The sequence below is a fragment of the Gymnoscopelus microlampas genome (assembly GCF_963454915.1).
Source record: "Gymnoscopelus microlampas genome assembly, chromosome: 23".
NCBI classification, from domain to species: domain Eukaryota; kingdom Metazoa; phylum Chordata; class Actinopteri; order Myctophiformes; family Myctophidae; genus Gymnoscopelus; species Gymnoscopelus microlampas.
In genome coordinates this window covers 12,528,848-12,549,971 of record NC_139960.1, presented here as the reverse complement: position 1 = coordinate 12,549,971, position 21,124 = coordinate 12,528,848, and the positions used below count along the sequence as shown (strand labels likewise).

The following is a 21,124-nucleotide window of genomic DNA, read 5'->3' as shown; positions in this document are numbered from 1 at the left end:
TCTGATTTATTATCTGTAATGGGTCATGGATACTGTGCTGTATCTTAACATAATTCCCATTATATGAACAGTGAAAAACACAATGTTAGCATTCTATAAAATATGAGTATAACTAATATACCAGTGGTTTTCAACCAGTGGTCCGGGGACCACCAGTGGTCCTTGAGGGAGTTCCATGGGGTCCCCAGCTAAATGATAGATAGGAACTAAATGGACCCTTATGGGTCTGTAACTCTGAGAGTGTACAAATGGAACCAAATGGACCCTAACGGGTCCATTTGGTTCCATAGTAGTGTAGTGAGTTAAATTAACATTGATCTTATGATACAAATTGGGGTCCCAGAGATAGAAATGCCATTAAATGGGGGTCCGTAGCCTAATGCATGTTAAACTGGGGGTCCTTGAAATTAAAATGGTTGAGAATCACTGCTAGAGCCGTAAAAATCGTCTCTTATTGGGGGTCCCTGGCATAGCTTTTCAAATGGGGGTCCCTGGGCTAATGTGTGTCAATTTGGGGGTCCTTGACGCAAAAAAGGTTGAAAACCACTGCTAATACTATATGGGAAAGCTTTGAATTGAATTATTAGCTAATTGGATTATCCTATGTTTTTTGTATCCCTTACTGTACGCCTCCTTATAGCACGGTAGTACCAATGCACTTCAACAAATAATCGTATTTATTTTAGAACAAAAATCTTTAAAAAAAAGAAGCAAATCTCAATAAACAAGATTGCAATTATCTACAATTAAAGACAGGAAGAAGAGGATACATGTGCCATTACACTGCTATAATCTTTTATAGAGGCACAACTGTGTACTCAGATATTAATAAAAATACTTACATTCCACTCTCTATTGTACAACATCACAGGTAAAGATGTGACACCTGTTCTAGACATTACTCAGTAAACAGACATTCCTGCGATCTTCATACCAAGGTGGAAAAAGCTGTCATGGAGCAATGCAATCCTTGATGACAGTATTCATCTTGGTTTGCACATCCTTCATCTTCTCTGTCCAGTCTTTCAGGAGCTCTTCCACCTCAACATCATACCCTTTTAGAGCAGTGTGGCCCATCAGGGCAATGATACCAATACAGAAGAGCATCTTTAACCTGAAGCAGAAGTCCTCCATTACTCGCCGACTTTTCTCCTCATAGTTAAGAGTGATCTCCAGGACAGATTCACCTGCAACTCCTGTCACTGCATTGTAGAGAACATGAAGGTTTCTGTCACCACCAGTCCTCTCAAAGTGATTCAGGAATTGCTTTTTCTTGGCTTCACGAAACTTGGGCTTGGCATTGAGAATGTCCATGCACTTCCGGAATTGGTTAGTGATATTCTCCTCCACTGAGAAGTACTCGGCATCCACACCACTTTTCTTGATCTCATCAGAGACCCGCTGAATCTCCTCGGAAACATCATCCAGACGATCACGCACCTTCTCGAACTGCTCCTTCATGAACACAGCGTCTTTGCTCTCCACATTGTCCATGCACAACCTTACAATTGGTGCAGCAACGGCAAAGACAGGGAAGAGGTCACCGTCAATACTGGCTGCTACTTTAGCTCCTTTTTCAAAAACCTCCATCACAGACTCGACCAAGCTCTTCTTCTCTGCAATTTGTAGCTGGTCGGCCCCGCTGGGAATCACAGGAGAATCTAATAACACAAACAAATTATGACATTAGAAGCAGATATGACAGAACAAAACAGTTGTAGAAAGTACAATACTAAACATCTAGATTAGGGATGCAACTGTTAATCAAACAATGAATGTAATCGGTAATACAAAAAAATCGATAATCGATTTGAATAAAAGCAAATGTAAAAATGGAAATTTCCCTTTTTTAACTTTTTTAAATAACAAAAATGGCAGATCTGGGACACGCGATGTGACACGTTGTGAGCTTGTAGATCAGCTATTTTTGTGTCACAATGTAGTTAGACTAATAAATTGTGTTGATTATAAAAAATCTATTCTATCTATAATCTATAATGTTTTGCATTGATTCATTACAACACTTGGAGGGGAGGGTCAAAGTCCCATCCCCTAATTATGAAAAAAAGAATGACACCAGTCAGTCTCATGGTGGCGCTATAACAGCCCACTTTACGTTTCGGCCTATAACTCCTGAACCGTAGGTCGTAGAATCAAAATGTATTTCCCCCTAGATTCCTTGGGTCCTGACGCATCTCACCATATAGGTCACCATGGTATATAGATCATTTGCGTCTGGGTAGATTTTCCGCCATTTAGAATTTTATTCAAAACACACTTTTTGCATCTTTTCCTACAGATGTTGTCCAAATCTCACAAAGAAATGTACACATGATCTCTGGACCCATGCGATAAATATATCAAAGTGGAATTTTGATAGTCCACCCTGGACAACGCTCCACACGTCCTAGACTCTTCTCCCTTCTCTAAAACACCCTGGACAACGCTCCACACATCCCAGACTGTTCTCCCTTCTGGCTCCCAAACAGTGGAACAAACTCCCCCATTGCAGTTATCTGCAAATTCAACCAAGACTGAATTTTTAGTTTGGCTCAATGACCCTGCTGCTCTTGTAGCGCATTATTCGCATTATGCGGGGAAGAAAAACAATGCGACGCCAACCGGAACCAACCACCGGAACCACGATTATTCTAAACCGGCTAGTTTTAGAACGAATACCAGGCTTTCCTCCGAGGTGGAAACGGGACGCGGGATAACGCCACGTTTGCAACTACTTTCGTCTGCGCACTTCACCGGGTATGGACTAGTATTAGTAATTTATTAAATCATTGCTTCAACCTCTTTGGGTGTGTTAACCCTGAAAAGACTGAGATCTCCATCTGATTTAAAGTGTGATAGCTCTAAGATCTAAATGCACAAAAGTATTGGCATTCAAATATGCTTACAGTACCAAAGTTAAAGTATACACACTTTTCAAAAATGTTCAAGTTTTTTCAAAGATATCAGATCTACAAGCTCACAACGAGTGGCATTATGGATCTTCACAATGATGGCATTGTGGCAATTTTACAGTAACATACAATTGAAAATATCAGATCACAAGCACACAACAGACTTACAAACATTCAACAGATCAACAAGCTCAGAATGCATCGCAATGTGACACATTATGATCTTGTAGGTCTGCTATCATTGGTGACTGACAACATTGTACGACAAGGCTTCGCGGGTCCATTTGATTAAACTAATTAGACTGATTCACTCTGATCAACAGATTATTTCCTCACGTCACTTCTCAGTCTGAAAATTCGAGTCATTTGTCTATATGTAATTGATGACGTTTGGAAATACGGCTCAAACAGGATGATAGCCAGACAAAGAAGTGGGGAAAAAATAGCTGAACGAGAGCCTCCGTCTGGATTCCAGGCTACTCTCTACTCACAGAGCATATATTAGTGAACAGGCAGCACACAAATTTCAAAAACCTAAATAGTTGTTTTCTATGAAGTTTTTTGGTTGATTTGTATTCATATGGTGTCCTAGAACAATTTTGGGTTAGTTGCCCAAAGTTGTCATTGGGGCAATTTGCATAATCCAAGATGGCCACTGAACGGGTTTTCATGTGTGTAGAATCAATTTCTGATGTTATAATTTAAATTGCAGGTTTGCAAATAAAATAAAAAAAAGCAATGGAAAAGATAATTTCTACGTTTAGTATTGAACAGATAAAGAAGAAACGTCAAATGGACTAGAACTGAGTCAGAGAACCTAAGAATACAGAGAGAGGAACAACCAGTAGGAATGAATCACCTCAGAATATTAAAATAATAAAACAGAAGATCTACCTGAATACGTTATAGGCTGGTCTGATGGATTCACCAATGGAGCCATCTCTGAAACACATTAGAGTAAAATCATGTATTAATCTGTAAGACTGGAGCTTATAATGTGTGGTAACACTTCATGAATACAGTATTACATTTATAAATACATTAATAAATAAATATTATGTATACTTTATTTTATTTAATCATAGTAAAATAACAGAAACAGATGCAGTACAGCAGTTGATTGCATGCAGTGGAACTCAGTACATCATGGATTGTATCTTACCTCCATCATCATGAGTCTGTTTCACATCTATAGAGGAGAAAGATTACAGGTTAATACACATAATGTTAACTCTTACAAACACTATATATAGAATTACTATATGAACACATGTACTGTATATAATCAATATATTGACAAAGTATTTGACGTGTCATTATAGATGCATAGATTGTATTGGTGATATATCAAATATAGATTTAAAAAGTAGGATTTTCTTTGGTGTTAAATAGCTCTATATTCTGATAGTACTCATTGAGTGTTTGTTCAGTAACAGGAGTCTCCATGTCTTTCCAGCTCTTTAATAAATAGAAAATGCATTCTCAGGTCAGGATACCAATTCTATCCAATCAGGAGAGAGAACTCAGACCGGGTACAGATTAAACAAGTGAAATTGGAATTGATGACACAAAGCAATGAGCAGACACAATTGGTTAAACTAATTAGACTGATTCACTCTGATCAACAGATTATTTCCTCACGTCACTTCTCAGTCTGAAAATCGTCCAAGGGGCGGGGCGGGAGGGGGACCCAGGAGCCACGGCTTCTGATTGGTCAGTGGTGCGGGGGCGGAACCAGTGGCTTCCATTCTAAAGGTCTGTGGGCGGGGCGGACAGAGCCTTCCAATTGTAAAATTCGAGTCATTTGTCTACAGTATATGTAATTGATGACGTTTGGAAATACGGCTCAAACAGGATGATAGCCAGACAAAGAAGTGGGGAAAAAAAGAGCTGAACGAGAGCCTCCGCCTGAATTCCAGGCTACTCTCTACTCACAGAGCATATATTAGTGAACAGGCAGCACACAAAAAGTAGCCATGTGCAGTAATATAGAAAATGTATGCATCAAGATGCATTGTAGGATCAAATGGATAACAGACAAATATTAATACAATCTGGAGGCCTACCCTGTATGACAAGACTCTCCCACCAGTTACTCCTCCATTGACATCTCCCTTAATGAGTAATGACTTGTTTCTCTCACCTTGTTTCCTTGCTTCTTCTTGGAACATCTGGTTGGTGTAGTGGCTTCCACCGTTCTCCTCCACCATCTTGTTGATTTTCTCCAGCAGCTCAGTGACCTGAGAGGGATCCTTAATTTCGTTGTTAAAGACATGATAAAAACCACTATATTTGCTGACTAATTCTTGTAGTTCTGGAGAATCATTCAAAAATTCTTCAATTGAACCCTTAAGCTTGTCACCATTAGTGAAGAGAATCATGGTGTATTTGTCTGAACTTTGCCCAAATGCTTTCTGCATCTTTGCTACAACGTTCTTCTCCTCATCTGTGTATCTGTCTAGTTTGATCACAGCCAGGAACACATGAGGACCAGGCGCAGCACAAGTAATACAGTTTCTGACCTCTTTAATGGTTTCATATTCACTGAACCCAGTGTCAAACAAGCCTGGAGTGTCAGTAACAGAAACCTTTCTACCAGCCACTACACCACTGGCCTTATTACAGCTCAATGTCACAGAATCGGGTGAAAAATGTGATCGAAATTCTTCAGGACCCAGGATGGTGTTTCCTGTGGCACTCTTTCCAGCTCCAGTCTTCCCAACCAGCACAATACGAATCTCTTCATCATTTGTTATGAGATCTGAGGAAAGAAAGAAAGAAAGAAAGACAGACATCAATGAAGGCATCCGTAATGTATGAATGTATCATTTGAAGTGTGTTATCATGTTATAGCAACAGATGACACTTGAACATTTTCAGATATGGAGCCATCACAAAAACGCCCCCCTGGTGGCCATAACCAAGTGATTTATTTAGTATAATTTCTCTGTTATATAGCGTACATAGCCTAAATGAAGTGAGGGTCTCACTCACTGTATGCAAAGAGCACGCATCCATGTCCACATAGTATATTTGAAATTTCAAAAACCTAAATAGTTGTTTTCTATTAAGTTTTTTGGTTGATTTGTATTCATATGGTGTCCTAGAACAATTTTGGCTTAGTTGCCCAAAGTTGTCATTGGGGCAATTTGCATAATCCAAGATGGCCACTGAACGGGTTTTCATGTGTGTAGAATCCATTTCTGATGTTATATTTTAAATTGCAGGTTAATCTCAGTAAAATAGGTTTAGGTCCCCATATGAATGCAAATTTAAAAAAAAAAAGCAATGGAAAAGATAATTTCTACGTTTAGTATTGAACAGAAGAAGAAACGTCAAATGGACTAGAACTGAGTCAGAGAACCTAAGAATACAGAGAGAGGAACAACCAGTAGGAATGAATCACCTCAGAATATTAAAATAATAAAACAGAAGATCTACCTGAATACGTTATAGGCTGGTCTGATGGATTCACCAATGGAGCCATCTCTGAAAGACATTAGAGTAAAAATAAAATATTGACAAAGTATTTGACGTGTCATTATAGATGCATAGATTGGTGATATATCAAATATAAAGGTAGGGTAAGTGATTTTCTTTGGTGTTAAATAGCTCTATATTCTGATAGTACTCATTGAGTGTTTGTTCAGTAACAGGAGTCTCCTTGTCTTTCCAGCTCTTTAATAAATAGAAAATGCATTGTCAGGTCAGGATACCAATTCTATCCAATCAGGAGAGAGAACTCAGACCGGATACAGATTAAACAAGTGAAATTGGAAATGATGACACAAAGCAATGAGCAGACACAATTGGAACTGGAACACTGTAAAACGTATAAATAATAAATGGGTAGTCTCTCCTTATTGGCTGACATGTTGTCACCTACCTGAAAATGTATTTCATTTTTATCAAAGAGCTTGAAAGACAGGGAGGTCCATGTTACTGAACAAACACTCTATAGCAATGATTACTAAAAATAAATAAGTTCAAGACTCACCAGGGTGCTTCTTCTTCCAGTATAAATATCCCAGTACTGCTGCCGCTAAGATGAGGATGATCACTGTAATAATCCCTCCAATCACTGATCCCTTCTCTGTGTGAATCATATCCTCTGAAACACACAGTTATAACACAACTGTAAACATGATACAATCAAATCAACAGTGGTGTTAAAATGGTTACAGTCCTGAGTTCCAAAGCCCACAGGTTTGATTCCTGCCTGGTCTCCATTAACATCCATGTGTCCTGCATGCTACACTACTAACACTCTGCATACATATATGTACGTTTACATTATTAATACATTTAATAAATGCACATGTATTCACAAATAAATAAATTAACTTGTAATGTTTGATATGAGTCCATTTAAAAAGCAGCTTCACACACATGGATGAAGAGCAGACTTTATGATGAAATAACAACCAGTTAGCTACTGAGGAAGATTATTATCACCAATAAGTCCATTTCTTTCTAAAGCTACTGATGAACATTATTATTACCAATAAGTACATTTCTTTCTAAAGCTACTGAGGAACATTAAACATTATTATCACCAATAAGTCAATTTCTTTCTAAAGCTACTGAGGAACATTATCACCAATAAGTCATCCAGCTTGGCTCACCAGTGACATCTGCCTTCTGAACATGGTTACAACACTAGAGGAGCAGCTTCTGGTAATATAGAACTCCCAAACTCACTGTTCTCATATACTGTGTGTGTGTGTGTGTGTGTGTGTGTGTGTGTGTGTGTACGTATGTACGTATGTACGTATGTACGTATGTATGTATGTACGTACGTACGTACTTAAATGTATTTAAAAATCACACCCAGTGTGAAGAGAGTGGTGCCTTTGAAAGTGTAACTGGTTGCATCCTTGTGTTGCAATCAGCAACAGTATGTTGTCACGTGACAATATTATTGTCACGTGAAGCTTGACCAATCAGCCGTGCTCAAACATACGGACGGACAAAGTCAAATGTAGGAGTGGTTGGCACCACTCAAAAAGATATAAAGTTATCTTACCAGGTAACTTGTCAAGTATGTAACTGTTATCAGTGCATTATTTTAAAAACTGACTGGACTGTAGGATTTGATTTTAGAATGTTAATTTGTCTTTTTGTATTCATTTTTGTTCAGTTTTGTTTTTACTTTAATGTGGATTTTTAGTTGTACATCTGTAATGTATTTGCTTTGTTCAGGACCTCAGGAAGAATAGAGGCTCATTCATGTGTCTCTAATGGGGATCCTTTGATAAACATAAACATTACCTGAGCTGTCATACTGTGTCTCAACAGTGTAGTTGAAGCGTGGCAGGTGAACTCTACAGGTCACGTTCTTTGCTCCCCTCACTGTCACACTCCTCTGGACAATGTCACAGTGTTTAGAAGGTTTCTTTGTCACTGAGGGTTCAGCAGAGAGGAGGGTTCCATCACCGTCCAGCCACGACATCTCAGGTTGTGGATACCAGCACCCAGAGTCACATGTCAAAGATAAACCACCGTCTGTTGGTCCATTTGAAGAGATCACTGGCTGAGACACATTCCCTGCAAAAACATAAACATATAAATATGATAATTAACAATGTATCCATCCATCTACAATGCTGACAATATTTACACATCTAAAATCTAAAGCTATGGATGCTACAACAAGAGAGAACATGTAAAACAGTCCTTACAGACACAGCTCGAGTTCTACTGTAATTACATTGATTGATTGATTGAATACTTAATTAACAGTGTTTCCCCTAAATGCATACAAGCAACAGCGGTAGGTGAAGAAGGTTCCTTAATTTTTATATACATTATTATTATTAGTGTGGTTGCCCAACAGGGCAACCAGACTATAGTACTCTATAGCTTTCTTTATTTATAGATTAACTTTATTTCAAACCGCTATTTCTCCTACAGTTTTTATCCCCCAATGTCGTGCCATATGTCAAAATGACCGTCTAAATCGGGAATCGTGTGCGTGTAGGGCTAAGAGATTGGTTAAATAGTTTAATTGATATTGATTTATTAGTGCATTAAATTTCCCCATCCACTTTAATGGAAAAGTGAAAAAACTCAAATTCAAGTATTTTTTTCTCAGAAACCATAAGAGCTAGAGTTACCACATTTGGAGAGAAGGTTCATAATTTAGTCCGAAATTATTTTAAAAAATATCACACCATTCGGCCTCATGGTGGCGCTATAACAGCCCCCTTTACGTTTTGGCCCGTAACTCTTGAACCGTAGGTCCTAAAATCAAAATTTATTTTCACCTGGATTCCTTGGGTCACTACGCATCTCCCCATATAGGCCACGCCCATTTGCGTCAGGATAGATTTTTTGATATTGATTTATTAGTGCATTAAATTTCCCCATCCACTTTAATGGGAATTGCAAAAACTCCCATTCAAGTATTTCTTTCTCGGAAACCGTAAGGGCTACAGTTACAAGACTTGGAGGGGAGGTTAATAGTTTTTTGCAAAATTATTAAGAAAATAATCACACCAGTCGGCCACATGGTGGCGCTATAACAGCCCACTTTACCTTTTGGCCTGTAACTCTTGAACCGTAGGTCCGAAAATCAAAATTTCTTTTCACCTGGATTCCTTGGGTCACTACGCATCTCCCCATATAGGCCACGCCCATTTGCGTCAGGATAGATTTTCCGCCATTTTCAATTTTCTTCAAAAAACACTTTTTGCTCCTTTTCCTTCAATTTTTTCCACATCTCACACAAATCGGTACACGTGATCTATGGACCCATGCGATAAACCTATCCAAGCGGAATTTTGATAGTCCGTACCGTCCGTCCGTAAATGGCTTCCAAAGTTAGCGGGAGGGGCCCGTTTGACCAAAAATGCCATAAATCACGAACGAAACGTCCGGTCAATCCCAAATTTCAATCACATGTCGAGGGTGGTATACTAAACCAATCCCCAAAAGCATTTCCACTTTGATCCATAGGGGCCGCCACGAATGCTCGAAATGTAACCGTTTGATGCAAAAACATGATTTTTGGGGGATCAATCCTCTCAAAATGAAACGCAGGTGATCTCAGGAGTGGCGTGACGATGTAATTGGCGCAGTCTCCGACGGTATTCCTCCCGGCGTATTACTGGAGTCCCGACCGCGTCGGCGCAACCACACTTTGCAATTGCCAATTGCGACGCGTCTAGTTATTATTATTATTTATTATTATTTCTAAATGATGTCTCATGTCTTTATAAACTAAAGTTATATCATTTGTGCTATCAGTAGGCATACAGACGCTTCATGTCTTTGGTTGAGATCAAAGGTGACACCTAGGTTTTTAACGGAGGATTAAGATTGGGAAATAGTGGGTCGGTCTGTCTGTCTGCCTGCCTGCCTGTCTGTCTGTCTGTCTGTCGCCCATAGAGGAAGGCAGAGATAAAGTGATGCTATGAGTCATACAGGTATTTCAGGTTTTTCTTAAAAGGCAGGTAGCAATATTTGGGTCCTCATAACACCACACAGGTTACAGTGTTGTGAGAGGGACGTTTATTAATGGTTGTTTCCTTGCTCTATGTGTTGTCTTTGATGTGAAGTGTACAATGTTGTGTTGAAGTGTGACTCAGGCCAGATCTTTGGTCAGGATCTTTGGTCACAGCATCACTAGGACAATAAAACTTACCGACAAGGAGCTGGATCAAAGTGAAGATCCTCAGTTGTGGAGCAAAACATATGTACTTTCCCTCATACGAGAGCTTCACCCTGGACAGTTTCAGTGAGATGTTACCAGTAGGAAGCTTCTCAGGAAACAGAGACGTTCTATCTTTGTACAACCGGTTCAGTTTTTGGTCATGTTTGTAATGTCCATCTTGGAGGAGATTAATGAGGTCCGGCTTCAGGCCAGGTCTGGACCACTCCACTGTCTTCCTGGCCATGTTGACTGGTGGTTCAATACGACATGGAAGGATCACCTCATCTCCCACTTTGACCAGGATGTCCTGAGAAGACCCAATCACCTGATGTTGTCCTTAAAACAAAACAAATGAAGCATGGAGTTAGTTCATGATGCACACTGGAGTCATAGCTCATTGTAGCCTACAGTATGACGTTCTGTAGGCTATCTGTCTGTATCATGTCATCATGATTTGTGTGTGTGGGAAGTAATTTTAAACAAGCTCAGTGCTTTTATGACTTATATAAGTCATAACACGGTACAAGGTCTACTAAACTGGATATATCCAGTTTAGTAGACCTTGTATTGTGAATTTGTACTTCCATGTACTGTTTCTCATGTCTTACTAAATAAAGTACATCAAACAATCAATGTATGTTATATATCCTCTATGAGTTGAGGGAGGAAGCGTATATATCTATTGATTTCACTACATTTAATTTTGTTTACTTTTCAACATCAGAAACACATCCATTTCATAAGAAAACAACAAGAACAAAAGAAAAGAAAACGCCCCTTCTTTCCAACACTTTTATCTCCCTCAATAAAGATGACAAACAGGGGGATTTCAGCAGCTACTGTACGTTATGCTGAATCCCCCTGTCTGTCCATAACTCTGTAATAGTGATCCTCGCAATAAATCCGTACTATTAAAGTGTTAACATTACCTGTGACAGATGTGTTGTAACAGCTGCTCCACATCAGCAACATGTAGAAATAAATACATGGTTTTACTGTTAAAACACTGACTTTTAAAGATAAATGTGAGACGGCGTGAAGCTCCATCTTTTGCTGCTCCTTCACATAGAGCCTTTTTACTTTCGGTTGCATCTGTCTATTCACCAGGGAATGGGACGTTCTTACCTGTAGTGTACAACCCTCGTAGACGTATTTATGATTCTGACGTTTTCAATCTACGAGAGTTGTAGGATTCACGCCCCATGGAGACATGGACTTTCTGCACTATACCCCTCAGATACTCCAAATGTGTACAAATTGAAAATAAAGGTGCTTACCCCCAAGTCCGAAATGTTAACTGTCTCTACGCGGTAGTAGTTTAATGTAATAATCCATATCTTTCAATAAAGAAGTGTTTTAATGCCGTCTTTGGCCGAACGCCATTTTTTCACCCTCGTTTACTTCCTGTTTACATTGAGTGTAATTCCGGGTTTCACCGGATGCGCCCCCTCACTACCCGTCACTACCGCCCATTGGGAACTTCCGACAGAATCGGCCACAGACGGCATTAAAACACTTATTTATTGAAAGATATGGATTCTTACATTAAACTACTACCCCGTAGAAGTAGATAACATTTGGGGATTGGGGGTAAGCACCTTCATTTTAAATTTGTACACGTTTGGAGTATCTGCGGTGCATAGTGCAGAAAGTCCATGTCTCCATGGGGCGTGAACCCTACAACTGTCGTAGATTGAAAACGTCAGAATCATAAATACGTCTACGAGAGTTGTAACCTGACAACGTCAACCAGGCTACGAGAGTTGTATACTACAGCTAGAACGTTTGGAGTGAGTTGGGCGGTTACCCGTTATATAGCCTATTTTAAGACAATTAACACCAAGACAACTGGAACGGTGTTATTTTTTGTCAATTAATACCCTTATTAATACATTCATCATTTCCCTTAATAATGATGACCCTGTGGTTTAGGTCAACAGTGATGCGTTCGTTGCACAAGCCTTGTCCAAAAAAAAAAGAACAGATCTACAAGCTCACCACGCGTGGCGATGCCAAGCGTTGTGAGCCTGTGGATCTGTTCTTTTTCTGACCAGCGATCACTCGCGCGATGGGGCGGAGTTAGCCCTGAAACATGACTGTCATAGCATGACCGTCATGGATGAACTGCAACCTGGTGTTTGCACTTTTCCCCTTTTTGGTGTGTACATCTACATTAACGTTCACATTTCAAATATAAAGTGCTTACTTTATGGCCACATATGTTATAATTGTGCACGGGTCCTTGAAAGTACCCTTATTTTCCGTATTGTGCATTAAAAGGCTTTTTAATCCGATTGATGGCCATTTTATTCGTATTTTCACCATAGGCTTTCAATTACGTGACCCTATCGATTGGGCGATGTATTGCATTCTGATACATTATAACTATAAGAAAATGGCCAGTGATCGGATTAAAATGCTTTTTATTGAACAATACGTAATTCGCAGGTAATTTTGAGGACCCTTACATGATTTTAATATCCGTGGCCATGAAGCAAGCACTTTATATTTGACATTTGAACGTTTATGTAGATGTACGGATCAAAAAGGGGGAAATTGCAAGCAGATCGTTTAAGTTCATCCATGACAAGTCGTGTATCGTGGCTAGGGCGGAGTTGACGTGCGCGCAAGTGCACTAGCAAATACGCTTGGCTTTCCCCATAATAATAATAATTCATAGTGGCGAGACCGACGCGGTTATTGGGGGCATTAATCATGATCATGCAGCCGACAACCGTTATAGTGGTGGCGGACAAAACGAGCCTGAAACGGCCGTTCATCTTTTTCAATGGCGTGAATATGGTGAGTATTAGACTATAAATAAATCCAGTACCAGCCTTTACCAGGAGGCCAGCTATCTGACGGGCATCTCTTTGATAACGGTAGAATAATAATGCCTTTTGGACACTTTCAATTTGTCATTTAACCTATTGAGCAGCTCAATTTGAGCATTTAATAATGCCTAGACTGCCTACACATGAAATACATTTATATTCATCGACATCAAGGTGTATCATTGTGATATTGTGTATACTACGTTTCCCTACTGCCGTCTACACGGCAAATAAATACAAATAAGTATGTGCATCTATAGGCTACTATGTATTTTCGATGAATTGAATACACAGGACGCCAATGGAAACAAGCCATATGCTTTCTTGTGTGTAATCCTTCAGCATCCTTTTGCATAATAATAATGATGATAATGATAATAATGATAAGGGTAATGATGATAATGATAATGATAATAATAATAAACTTTATTTATAGGCTATAGCACCTTTCATGACATATGCAGTTCAAAGTGCTTTACAGAGCAAAATACATGAAAAATAAAACAATGGCATACAAATAATGGCAAAGACAAAAGGCAGTGAGTCAAGCAAAACAGTGAAGACATAAATAACAACACAGAGATTTAGAAGGGGCAAAACAGCTAAAAGCAAGAGTGAAGAAATAAGTCCTGAGCTGTGCTTTAAAACTGTCTACAGAGGCTGCCTGTCTTAATGGGAGTTTATTCCAAGCTGTCAGCCCATAGAAGCAGAATGCTGCTTCACCGTGTTTTTTTTATGTGGCATAGAACTGTAGGCTACTTTCTGTGCTTTTTTTGCAAACTGCTAATAAAGTATTCAATCAATCAATCAATCAAAACCTTCCCATTTTATATGAAAATCAATGCACCAATATAGCCTTAGATATATATGATGGTTGGTTTTAGTCTATTCAGCCAATGAAATTCAACTACAGGGATGATGATTTAAAGTAAACCACTGTGTCATTGCCATGTTATTATCATTATGTCAGGAATAAAGACAGTGGTGGAAAGTAACTAAGTACATGTACTCAACTACTGTAGGTCTACTTAAAAAAACGAGGAATTTTTTACTTTACTGGAGTTGTGGAGTATTTTCATTTTTCAAAACTTTTACGCCTACTCCACTACATCTCAGAGGCAAATATTGTACTTTTACCCCACTACAATTATTTTAAAACTTTAGTTACTAGTTACTTTGTAGATTTTGATTATTATTACAAAACAAACCACTTCAGCCCTATTTAAACTTTGGCTATTTGAAAATAGCCGATCTACAAGCTTGTAGATCATAACAGGGTATTTCTATATTGCAGTATTGATACTCTTACTTAAGTAAAAAATGTGAGTACTCTTTCCACCACTGGCCAAGAATAAAGAATAGATTCATCAGTTTGATTGTTCCGTTTTAAATGTACTAAAACAGGTCTGCCAGTAGATGGCGATGCTGATCTATTTGCAATATTTCAACATAAAGACATGGCTCCCAACATTTTAATTGATGGTCTTTGTTACAACATTCTTGTCTAAAAAAACAACAATTTTAGTAACTATTTCCAATTTTCAGTACTTTTACTTCTACTCCACTACATCTCAGAGGCAAATATTGTACTTTCACTCGACTACAATTATTTGAAAACTTTAGTTTAGTTACTTTGCAGGTATAAATGATTACATTATAAAACATACAGTAACCACTTTAGCCCTGTTTTATATCTAGGCTATTTGATAGCTGATCTACAAGCTCACAGCGCGTCGCATCGCAACGCCGTGTGAGCTTGTAGATCTGCTATTTTCAAATATTTTAGTACTTTTATTTGTGGCACTTTAAGTATAATTTGAAGCCAATACTTTTGTACTTTTACTCAAGTAACATTTGACACCTTTTACTCTTACAGAGTAGGCCTATTGCAGAGTATTTTTTGTAACTGAGTATTTTTATATTGTGGCATTGCTACTTTTACTTCGTAAGATATCTGAGTACTTTTTCCACCACTGTTTGTTTCCTCAAGGCCTTGAGCTTCATCCTGCTGGCGATAACAATAGCAGCCCACCGACACCTCTCTGATAATGACAAGGTAAGACTGGATCGTTCCAATAGCTTTGTAGTGAATTAAGGTTTATGTTCTGTTCCCTTTTCATCTCTCTTAGCTATCCTCTCATCTCTAACCTGTACATAAAGGGGTCATTGAAGGGGGTTCCAGGGGGTCCCCAGCTAAATTTGTTAACTACTTTAACCCTATATACATCAGCTATTTGAATGCTGATGCTGTGGGCGCTGGGGGCGTGTCCTCTCCTCCACGTCATCAGTGCCCATACCCTAGGTGGGGTTGGCGAAAGGGCCTTTCTGTGTGGAGTTTGCATGTTCTCCCCGTGTCCCCTAGGGTAGGTACCCTCACAAAAAACATGCAGTAATCCTGCTGGTCTCTATACTGCCTCCCCCTGGTCAGCCGAGGTGCCTGATGGAGAGGAAAGGAACTGGTTGGAATAACGTGTTCCTTTCATGCGCTACGTCCTGTCGGGGAAACTCCCCCCTGTCAGGTGATAAGCAGCGGCCTGCTAGCTCCTCATGCACTGAAGGAAGCATGAGCTCAGTTCGGGGCTCTCCCCAGGCTGGCAGAGGGAGGGTAGCGCCCAGGATTACAAGCTTAGGCAATTGGCACTGGGTGAAAAAATAGGTTATAAAAATCGTGGGATAAAGAAAAGAGAACTTGAATATTTTCTTGAAACATTTTAACAACAACAAATCTTGCAAGGGGGACCATATGGCACAAAATATGTTCAGATGGGGGTCTGTGGCCAAATACAAATGAATTTGGGGGTCCTTGACATGAAAAGGTTTGATAACCACTGACATAAACAACCAACCAGACTTATAAATGACTTATTTTTCCCCCCAGCTGGAGGAGTTTGGTCTGTCTGGTGTGGTGAAGCTATACGTCCTCGGCTCAGGCTGTCTCATTCTCTCTTTCATCGGAGTGTGTGGAGCCCTGAAGGAGAATAGATGCTGTTTGATTGTGGTAAGATCTATTGTGTGTGTGTGTGTGTGTGTGTGTGTGTGTGTGCGAGCGTGCAAGGTTGCCCTTACAAAGTTATACTATGAATTAAATGTGTCTGTAACTGTATTGACTTTTTGATCTTTGTGTGTGTGTGTGTGTGTGCCTGCATACTAGTTTGCATTTGGGATGGCCGCAGCCAGTCAAATGATGATTGTGAACACAGCGATAAAGTACCAACCTGTTTTTGAGGTACGTTCCAATGCTTCTAATACACAAAACTGTGATTATTATGTATTCCTATTACAATACAACTAATTTAAAAGTCCATTAGAAATTGAGCACACTAAAATCCTCAATGTTCATTTATTCATGTGTAACTTGAGTGTGTCAAACTTGTAAATAATATGTAACTCTGAGAACGTATCCATTTGAACACAAGCGAATCATTATGAGAGTGACAAGTAAAAGTCTGGAATAAAAAAATTACTTGAGTAAAAGTACAAAGGTATTGGTATCAAAATGTACCAAAAGTAGAAAGTACTCAATATGCAGAGTGTGCCATTTCGCATGTATTAAATGTATACAAATCATTTGAAAATAACAGATCTACAATTAACCACTTCAGCAATATATACATTTAGGCCATTTGAAAATGTAGATCGGCTATTTTCAAATGGCTTAAATGTATATATTGCTGAAGGGGTTAATGTATGTTTTGTAATAATAATCAAAATCTACAAAGTAACTAAAGTTTTCAAATAATTGTAGTGGAGTAAAAGTGTACTTAAGTCCAATACTTGAGTAAATGTACTTATTTTACACCACTGATTATGAGGCATGTGGTTGTGATGTGGGTCCACAGAAGGAGGTGCTGAACAGAGAAGCATCATTCTTGTCCATGATGCCCCTGAGTGGAGCCAGCAACAACAACCGCACCTTAATGGAGGGCATCCAGCTATATGTAAGCAAACGTCACTAAACAGTACTAAAACATTATTTGAACCAATCTGCATGCTAGAGTGTGTTAATACAATGTAACCAGCACATCTGCGGTGGTTGGAGGTTCTCTCCCTATATTTCTATCTTCCATTGAGAAATTTAGATCCTGGCGTCAGAGGACACATACTTGTTGACATAGTACGGCCCGCCTGAAGCTCATGAGCTCAAATATCTCCTCTGGCCAAGAGCGGATTACCTCTAAATTGTATTCAGTATCATTTCTGTACATGTTGCATTTATCCATTAAGACCGGTAACGCATCTGTGTCATTTTATTTGGCTATTTTTGGACAATAATCGTGAAAATGAGTGCAAATCTTTGGACATATATATATTTTTAAAGCAAACATTTGTAACTCAAATCTTTGCTTTTTAAATGTTCGCTTTGAAAAAAATATATGTATTCAAAGATCTGCACACATTTTCACGATAAAAAAAAGAAAAAAGCAGATCTACAAGCTCATATATGAGCTTAGATATCTGCTATTTTTGATTTAGCCAAAGAAATATAAAATGACAGAGATGCGTTCCCGGTCTTAAATGGGTTAAATCATCTTATATCCTTTACTGATGCCATTCAATCAGTGTCACCATTATGTGTGTGTGTGTGTGTGTGTGTGTGTGTGTGTGTGTGTGTGTGTGTGTGTGTGTGTGTGTGTGTGTGTGTGTGTGTGTGTGTGTGTGTGTGTGTGTGTGTGTGTGTGTGTGTGTGTGTGTGTGTGTGTGTGTGTGTGTGTGTGTGTGTGTGTGTGCGTGAATGCGTGCGTGCGTGTTTACAGTACAAGTGCTGTGGTCTAGTGGAAGGCTACACAGACTGGGGCTCGTCCATTCCCGTCTCATGTGTGTGTGAGCACCCAGGAAGGCATTGTGTGAGTATATATTGTGCACATTTTGCGCTGCAAGAGCCTGAGTGATAATCTAACTCAAGAGTCTTTGAGTTAACCCATTAAGACCGGGAACTGTGTGTCATTTTTAGATTCCTTTGGCTATTCAAAAACAGCAGATCCAGAAGCTCAGAGCGTGGCACCGACTGTCGCGCTATGAGAAAACACACACATCCACTCACTAAAAACAAGGTGCTGGGCCGAGGTCAGAATTTATGATCCCAAAACCGGCTTACTTCTGTAGTCATTCATTGCTGTTTCATCAGGAAAGACACTTTTGAATGGCATGTCAACTTGTACATTTACCTTTTATAAATATGAACTGAAACAGGTCATAGATGCTCTGCCATGTAGTGTCTTGTCTTTCTTGTCATGTTTTGATTGTGTATTTCTCAAGTCATTTTAGATTTCTCTGGGCTATTTTTGAAAAATCGTGGAAAGTTTTGCAAATCTTTGAATATATATATATTTTCAAAGCGATTTTTAACTCAAATCTTTGTCTCTGGGGATTCTACAAATGTCTTCTAAATCCTAACAGTTTTTTTGAAAAAACTTATGTCGCTATAATACCAGTGGTTCTCAAACCTTTTTCATGTCAAGGACCCCCAAAATTATACGTATTTGACCCCCATCTCAAAATATTTTGTTCCGGGGACCCCCCAGAAGCAAAGATTTGAGTTACAAATGTTCGCTTTTAAAAAATATTTATATTCAAAGATGTGCACACATGTTCACGTTTAAAAAAAAATACAAGCTCGTAGATCTGTAGCTTGTAGATCTGCTATTTTTGACTAGCCAAAGAAATCTAAAAATGACATACAGATGCGTTCCCGGTCTTAATCTACAGTACCACAGTGAATCCAGAGAAATTCTCTCTGTGTGAACAATAACATTTTAATTCTCCATCCTCAGGCGAGACTTCAGGGGAATTTCACTGTTGGCACAGCAAGAAGGAAGAATGAGTTGGTTTATCAAGACGTAAGACGACATATTGTAGATCAATGTCTTTTAATGTGGGGGCCACCATCAGTGGGGCCAAATTGAAAGGAGTGCAAAATGTTTGTGTTTGTTGTTGTTTTTCAATTCAAATCTAATTCATGAGATCATAGGGTCAGTTAACCACTTTCAACCAATTCAAGTTTCAGAGGTATTCTACAATGTTTGAAAATATCCGATCTACAAGTTCACAGCACATTGTGATGTAATGTCTTGTGAGCAGTGGTGGAAAAAGTACTCAAATGTTTTACTTAAGTAAAAGTATCGATACTGCAATGTAGAAGTACTCTGTCACAAGTAAAAGTCAGGAATTCAAAATTTACTTGAGCAAAAGTACAAAAGTACTGGTATCAAAATGTACCAAAAGTAAAAGTTCTAAAATGTTTGAAAATAGCCTAGGTATAAAATAAGGCTAAAGTGGTTAATGTATGGTTTACAATGTAATAATGTATAACTGCACAGTAACTAGTAACTAAAGTTTTCAAATAATTGCAGTGGAGTAAAAGTACAATATTTGCCTCCGCGATGTAGTGGAGTAGAAGTATAGACAATTGAAGATGCTCCAGTAAAATAAAAGTACCTCAAAATTGTACAGTACAGTACTTGAGTAAATGTACTTAACACCACTGCTTGTGAGCTTGTAGAATGGCTATTTTTGTCTGGCTCAAAAGTCTATGACCATGACCAGCAAATATAAAGTATTATGATAGTTGAGTTATTATGTCATTATAAAATACTTTATATGCGGTTGAATCTGTCGCCGTGTTGAGAACCAGCACATTGGCTACAAGTGGGCGTGCCTTCAGATCAGGAAGCAGGCCGCGCTTTACCCAATCAAATGTAGTGGGCGGGATTTACGTGTGTGCGGCTCACTTCCCACTGAAAACAAACCGAAACTCATTTAACAATAGCGTCCTCGGAGCCGACAAAACCACGGAAAGTTAGTAACATTTTAACTTGTTCTTTCATCATAGAAACAAGTGGGCTTATAACCAAAACGATCCATGTTCTTTGAGAGAAGTGGTGTTAGTGTTCCGTGGAGAAATAATGTTGAAATATGAAAAAATAGGCGCACCACCGGAAGTAGAGGGCTGAAGGCATGTCCAAATCCCGGTTTCCAGTGAGCATGTGTCTAGTTAATCCCCCCACCCAGAGTCAAATGCAAAAGTGAAAAACAGATGTTTTTCCTTTTTTTGTTTGACGATGGTTCCCAGATTGGGATGGTAGGCTACTAGAAAAGAGGTGGGTGAGAAAGCAGGGATGGTTAACTTCTTTTGTAACTTAATTATCTAATACCCACCAACTTAACACTTATTTTGCTTACAGCCTTGCCTGCCTATCTACATGTCTTCAGTAAAACGTGCATTCTCAATTGTGACAGCGTTCAAATTTGGAAGTGCCATGTTTTGGGTATGTTTATGCATTTCATTGTTGTACATACATACATACATACAGATCCTTACATCTGTAAGAAAAAAGTTAATAATCATTATTGCGTGCGTGTGTGTGTGTGTGTGTGTGTGTGTGTGTGTGTGTGTGTGTGTTTGCGTGCAGGCGGTTCTACTCGTTCTGAGCATCAAACTCATGGTTCAGATACAGAAGAAAAAGGCGTTCCTGGAACTTCTGCAGGCTCACACATACTATCCTCCAAGCATGTCTTAAGTGAGCCGTCACACTCGCACTACTAATTGAATATTCCTTGGTTATGCTCAGGTGTTCGGCTTTTGTGTTGGCGCATGTGAAACTAACAGACAAAAACTAACCAAAACACACACGAAAAAAACACCCTGCTGTTTCCCCATAACAACCACCTGGATACGTTGACGACCCAATTAAGACCCCCCCATTAAGATCTTTATGCCAATATAA

At 39.0% G+C, this 21,124-nt stretch overlaps 2 protein-coding genes across 3 annotated transcripts; one reads left to right on the top strand and one right to left on the bottom strand.

The window, feature by feature from the left end:
- Window positions 1–579: 579 nt before the first annotated feature.
- Window positions 580–11,623, bottom strand: LOC311040124 (uncharacterized protein). Of its 2 annotated transcripts, XM_084050205.1 has the most exons (9): window positions 11,496–11,623; window positions 10,558–10,902; window positions 8,184–8,459; window positions 6,910–7,023; window positions 6,354–6,401; window positions 5,056–5,673; window positions 4,075–4,101; window positions 3,807–3,854; window positions 580–1,661 (listed from the first exon to the last, which is right to left on the bottom strand). In XM_084050205.1, exons 1-9 carry the CDS (start codon window positions 11,611–11,613, stop codon window positions 952–954), a joined length of 2,304 nt encoding a protein of 767 aa, XP_083906331.1. In that variant the 5' UTR covers window positions 11,614–11,623; the 3' UTR covers window positions 580–951. The 2 variants fall into 2 exon arrangements, with proteins under 2 accessions (XP_083906331.1, XP_083906332.1); XM_084050206.1 differs by lacking the exon at window positions 6,354–6,401.
- A 1,664-nt stretch (window positions 11,624–13,287) lies between these two features.
- On the top strand, window positions 13,288–20,917 carry LOC311040116 (tetraspanin-8-like; the record flags this gene model as incomplete). Its single annotated transcript, XM_084050189.1, has 8 exons — window positions 13,288–13,368; window positions 15,391–15,456; window positions 16,279–16,398; window positions 16,552–16,626; window positions 17,240–17,338; window positions 18,155–18,244; window positions 19,172–19,237; window positions 20,849–20,917. The coding sequence occupies 8 exons, from the start codon at window positions 13,288–13,290 to the stop codon at window positions 20,915–20,917; spliced, it is 666 nt and encodes a 221-aa protein (XP_083906315.1).
- Between the last annotated feature and the right edge of the window lie 207 nt (window positions 20,918–21,124).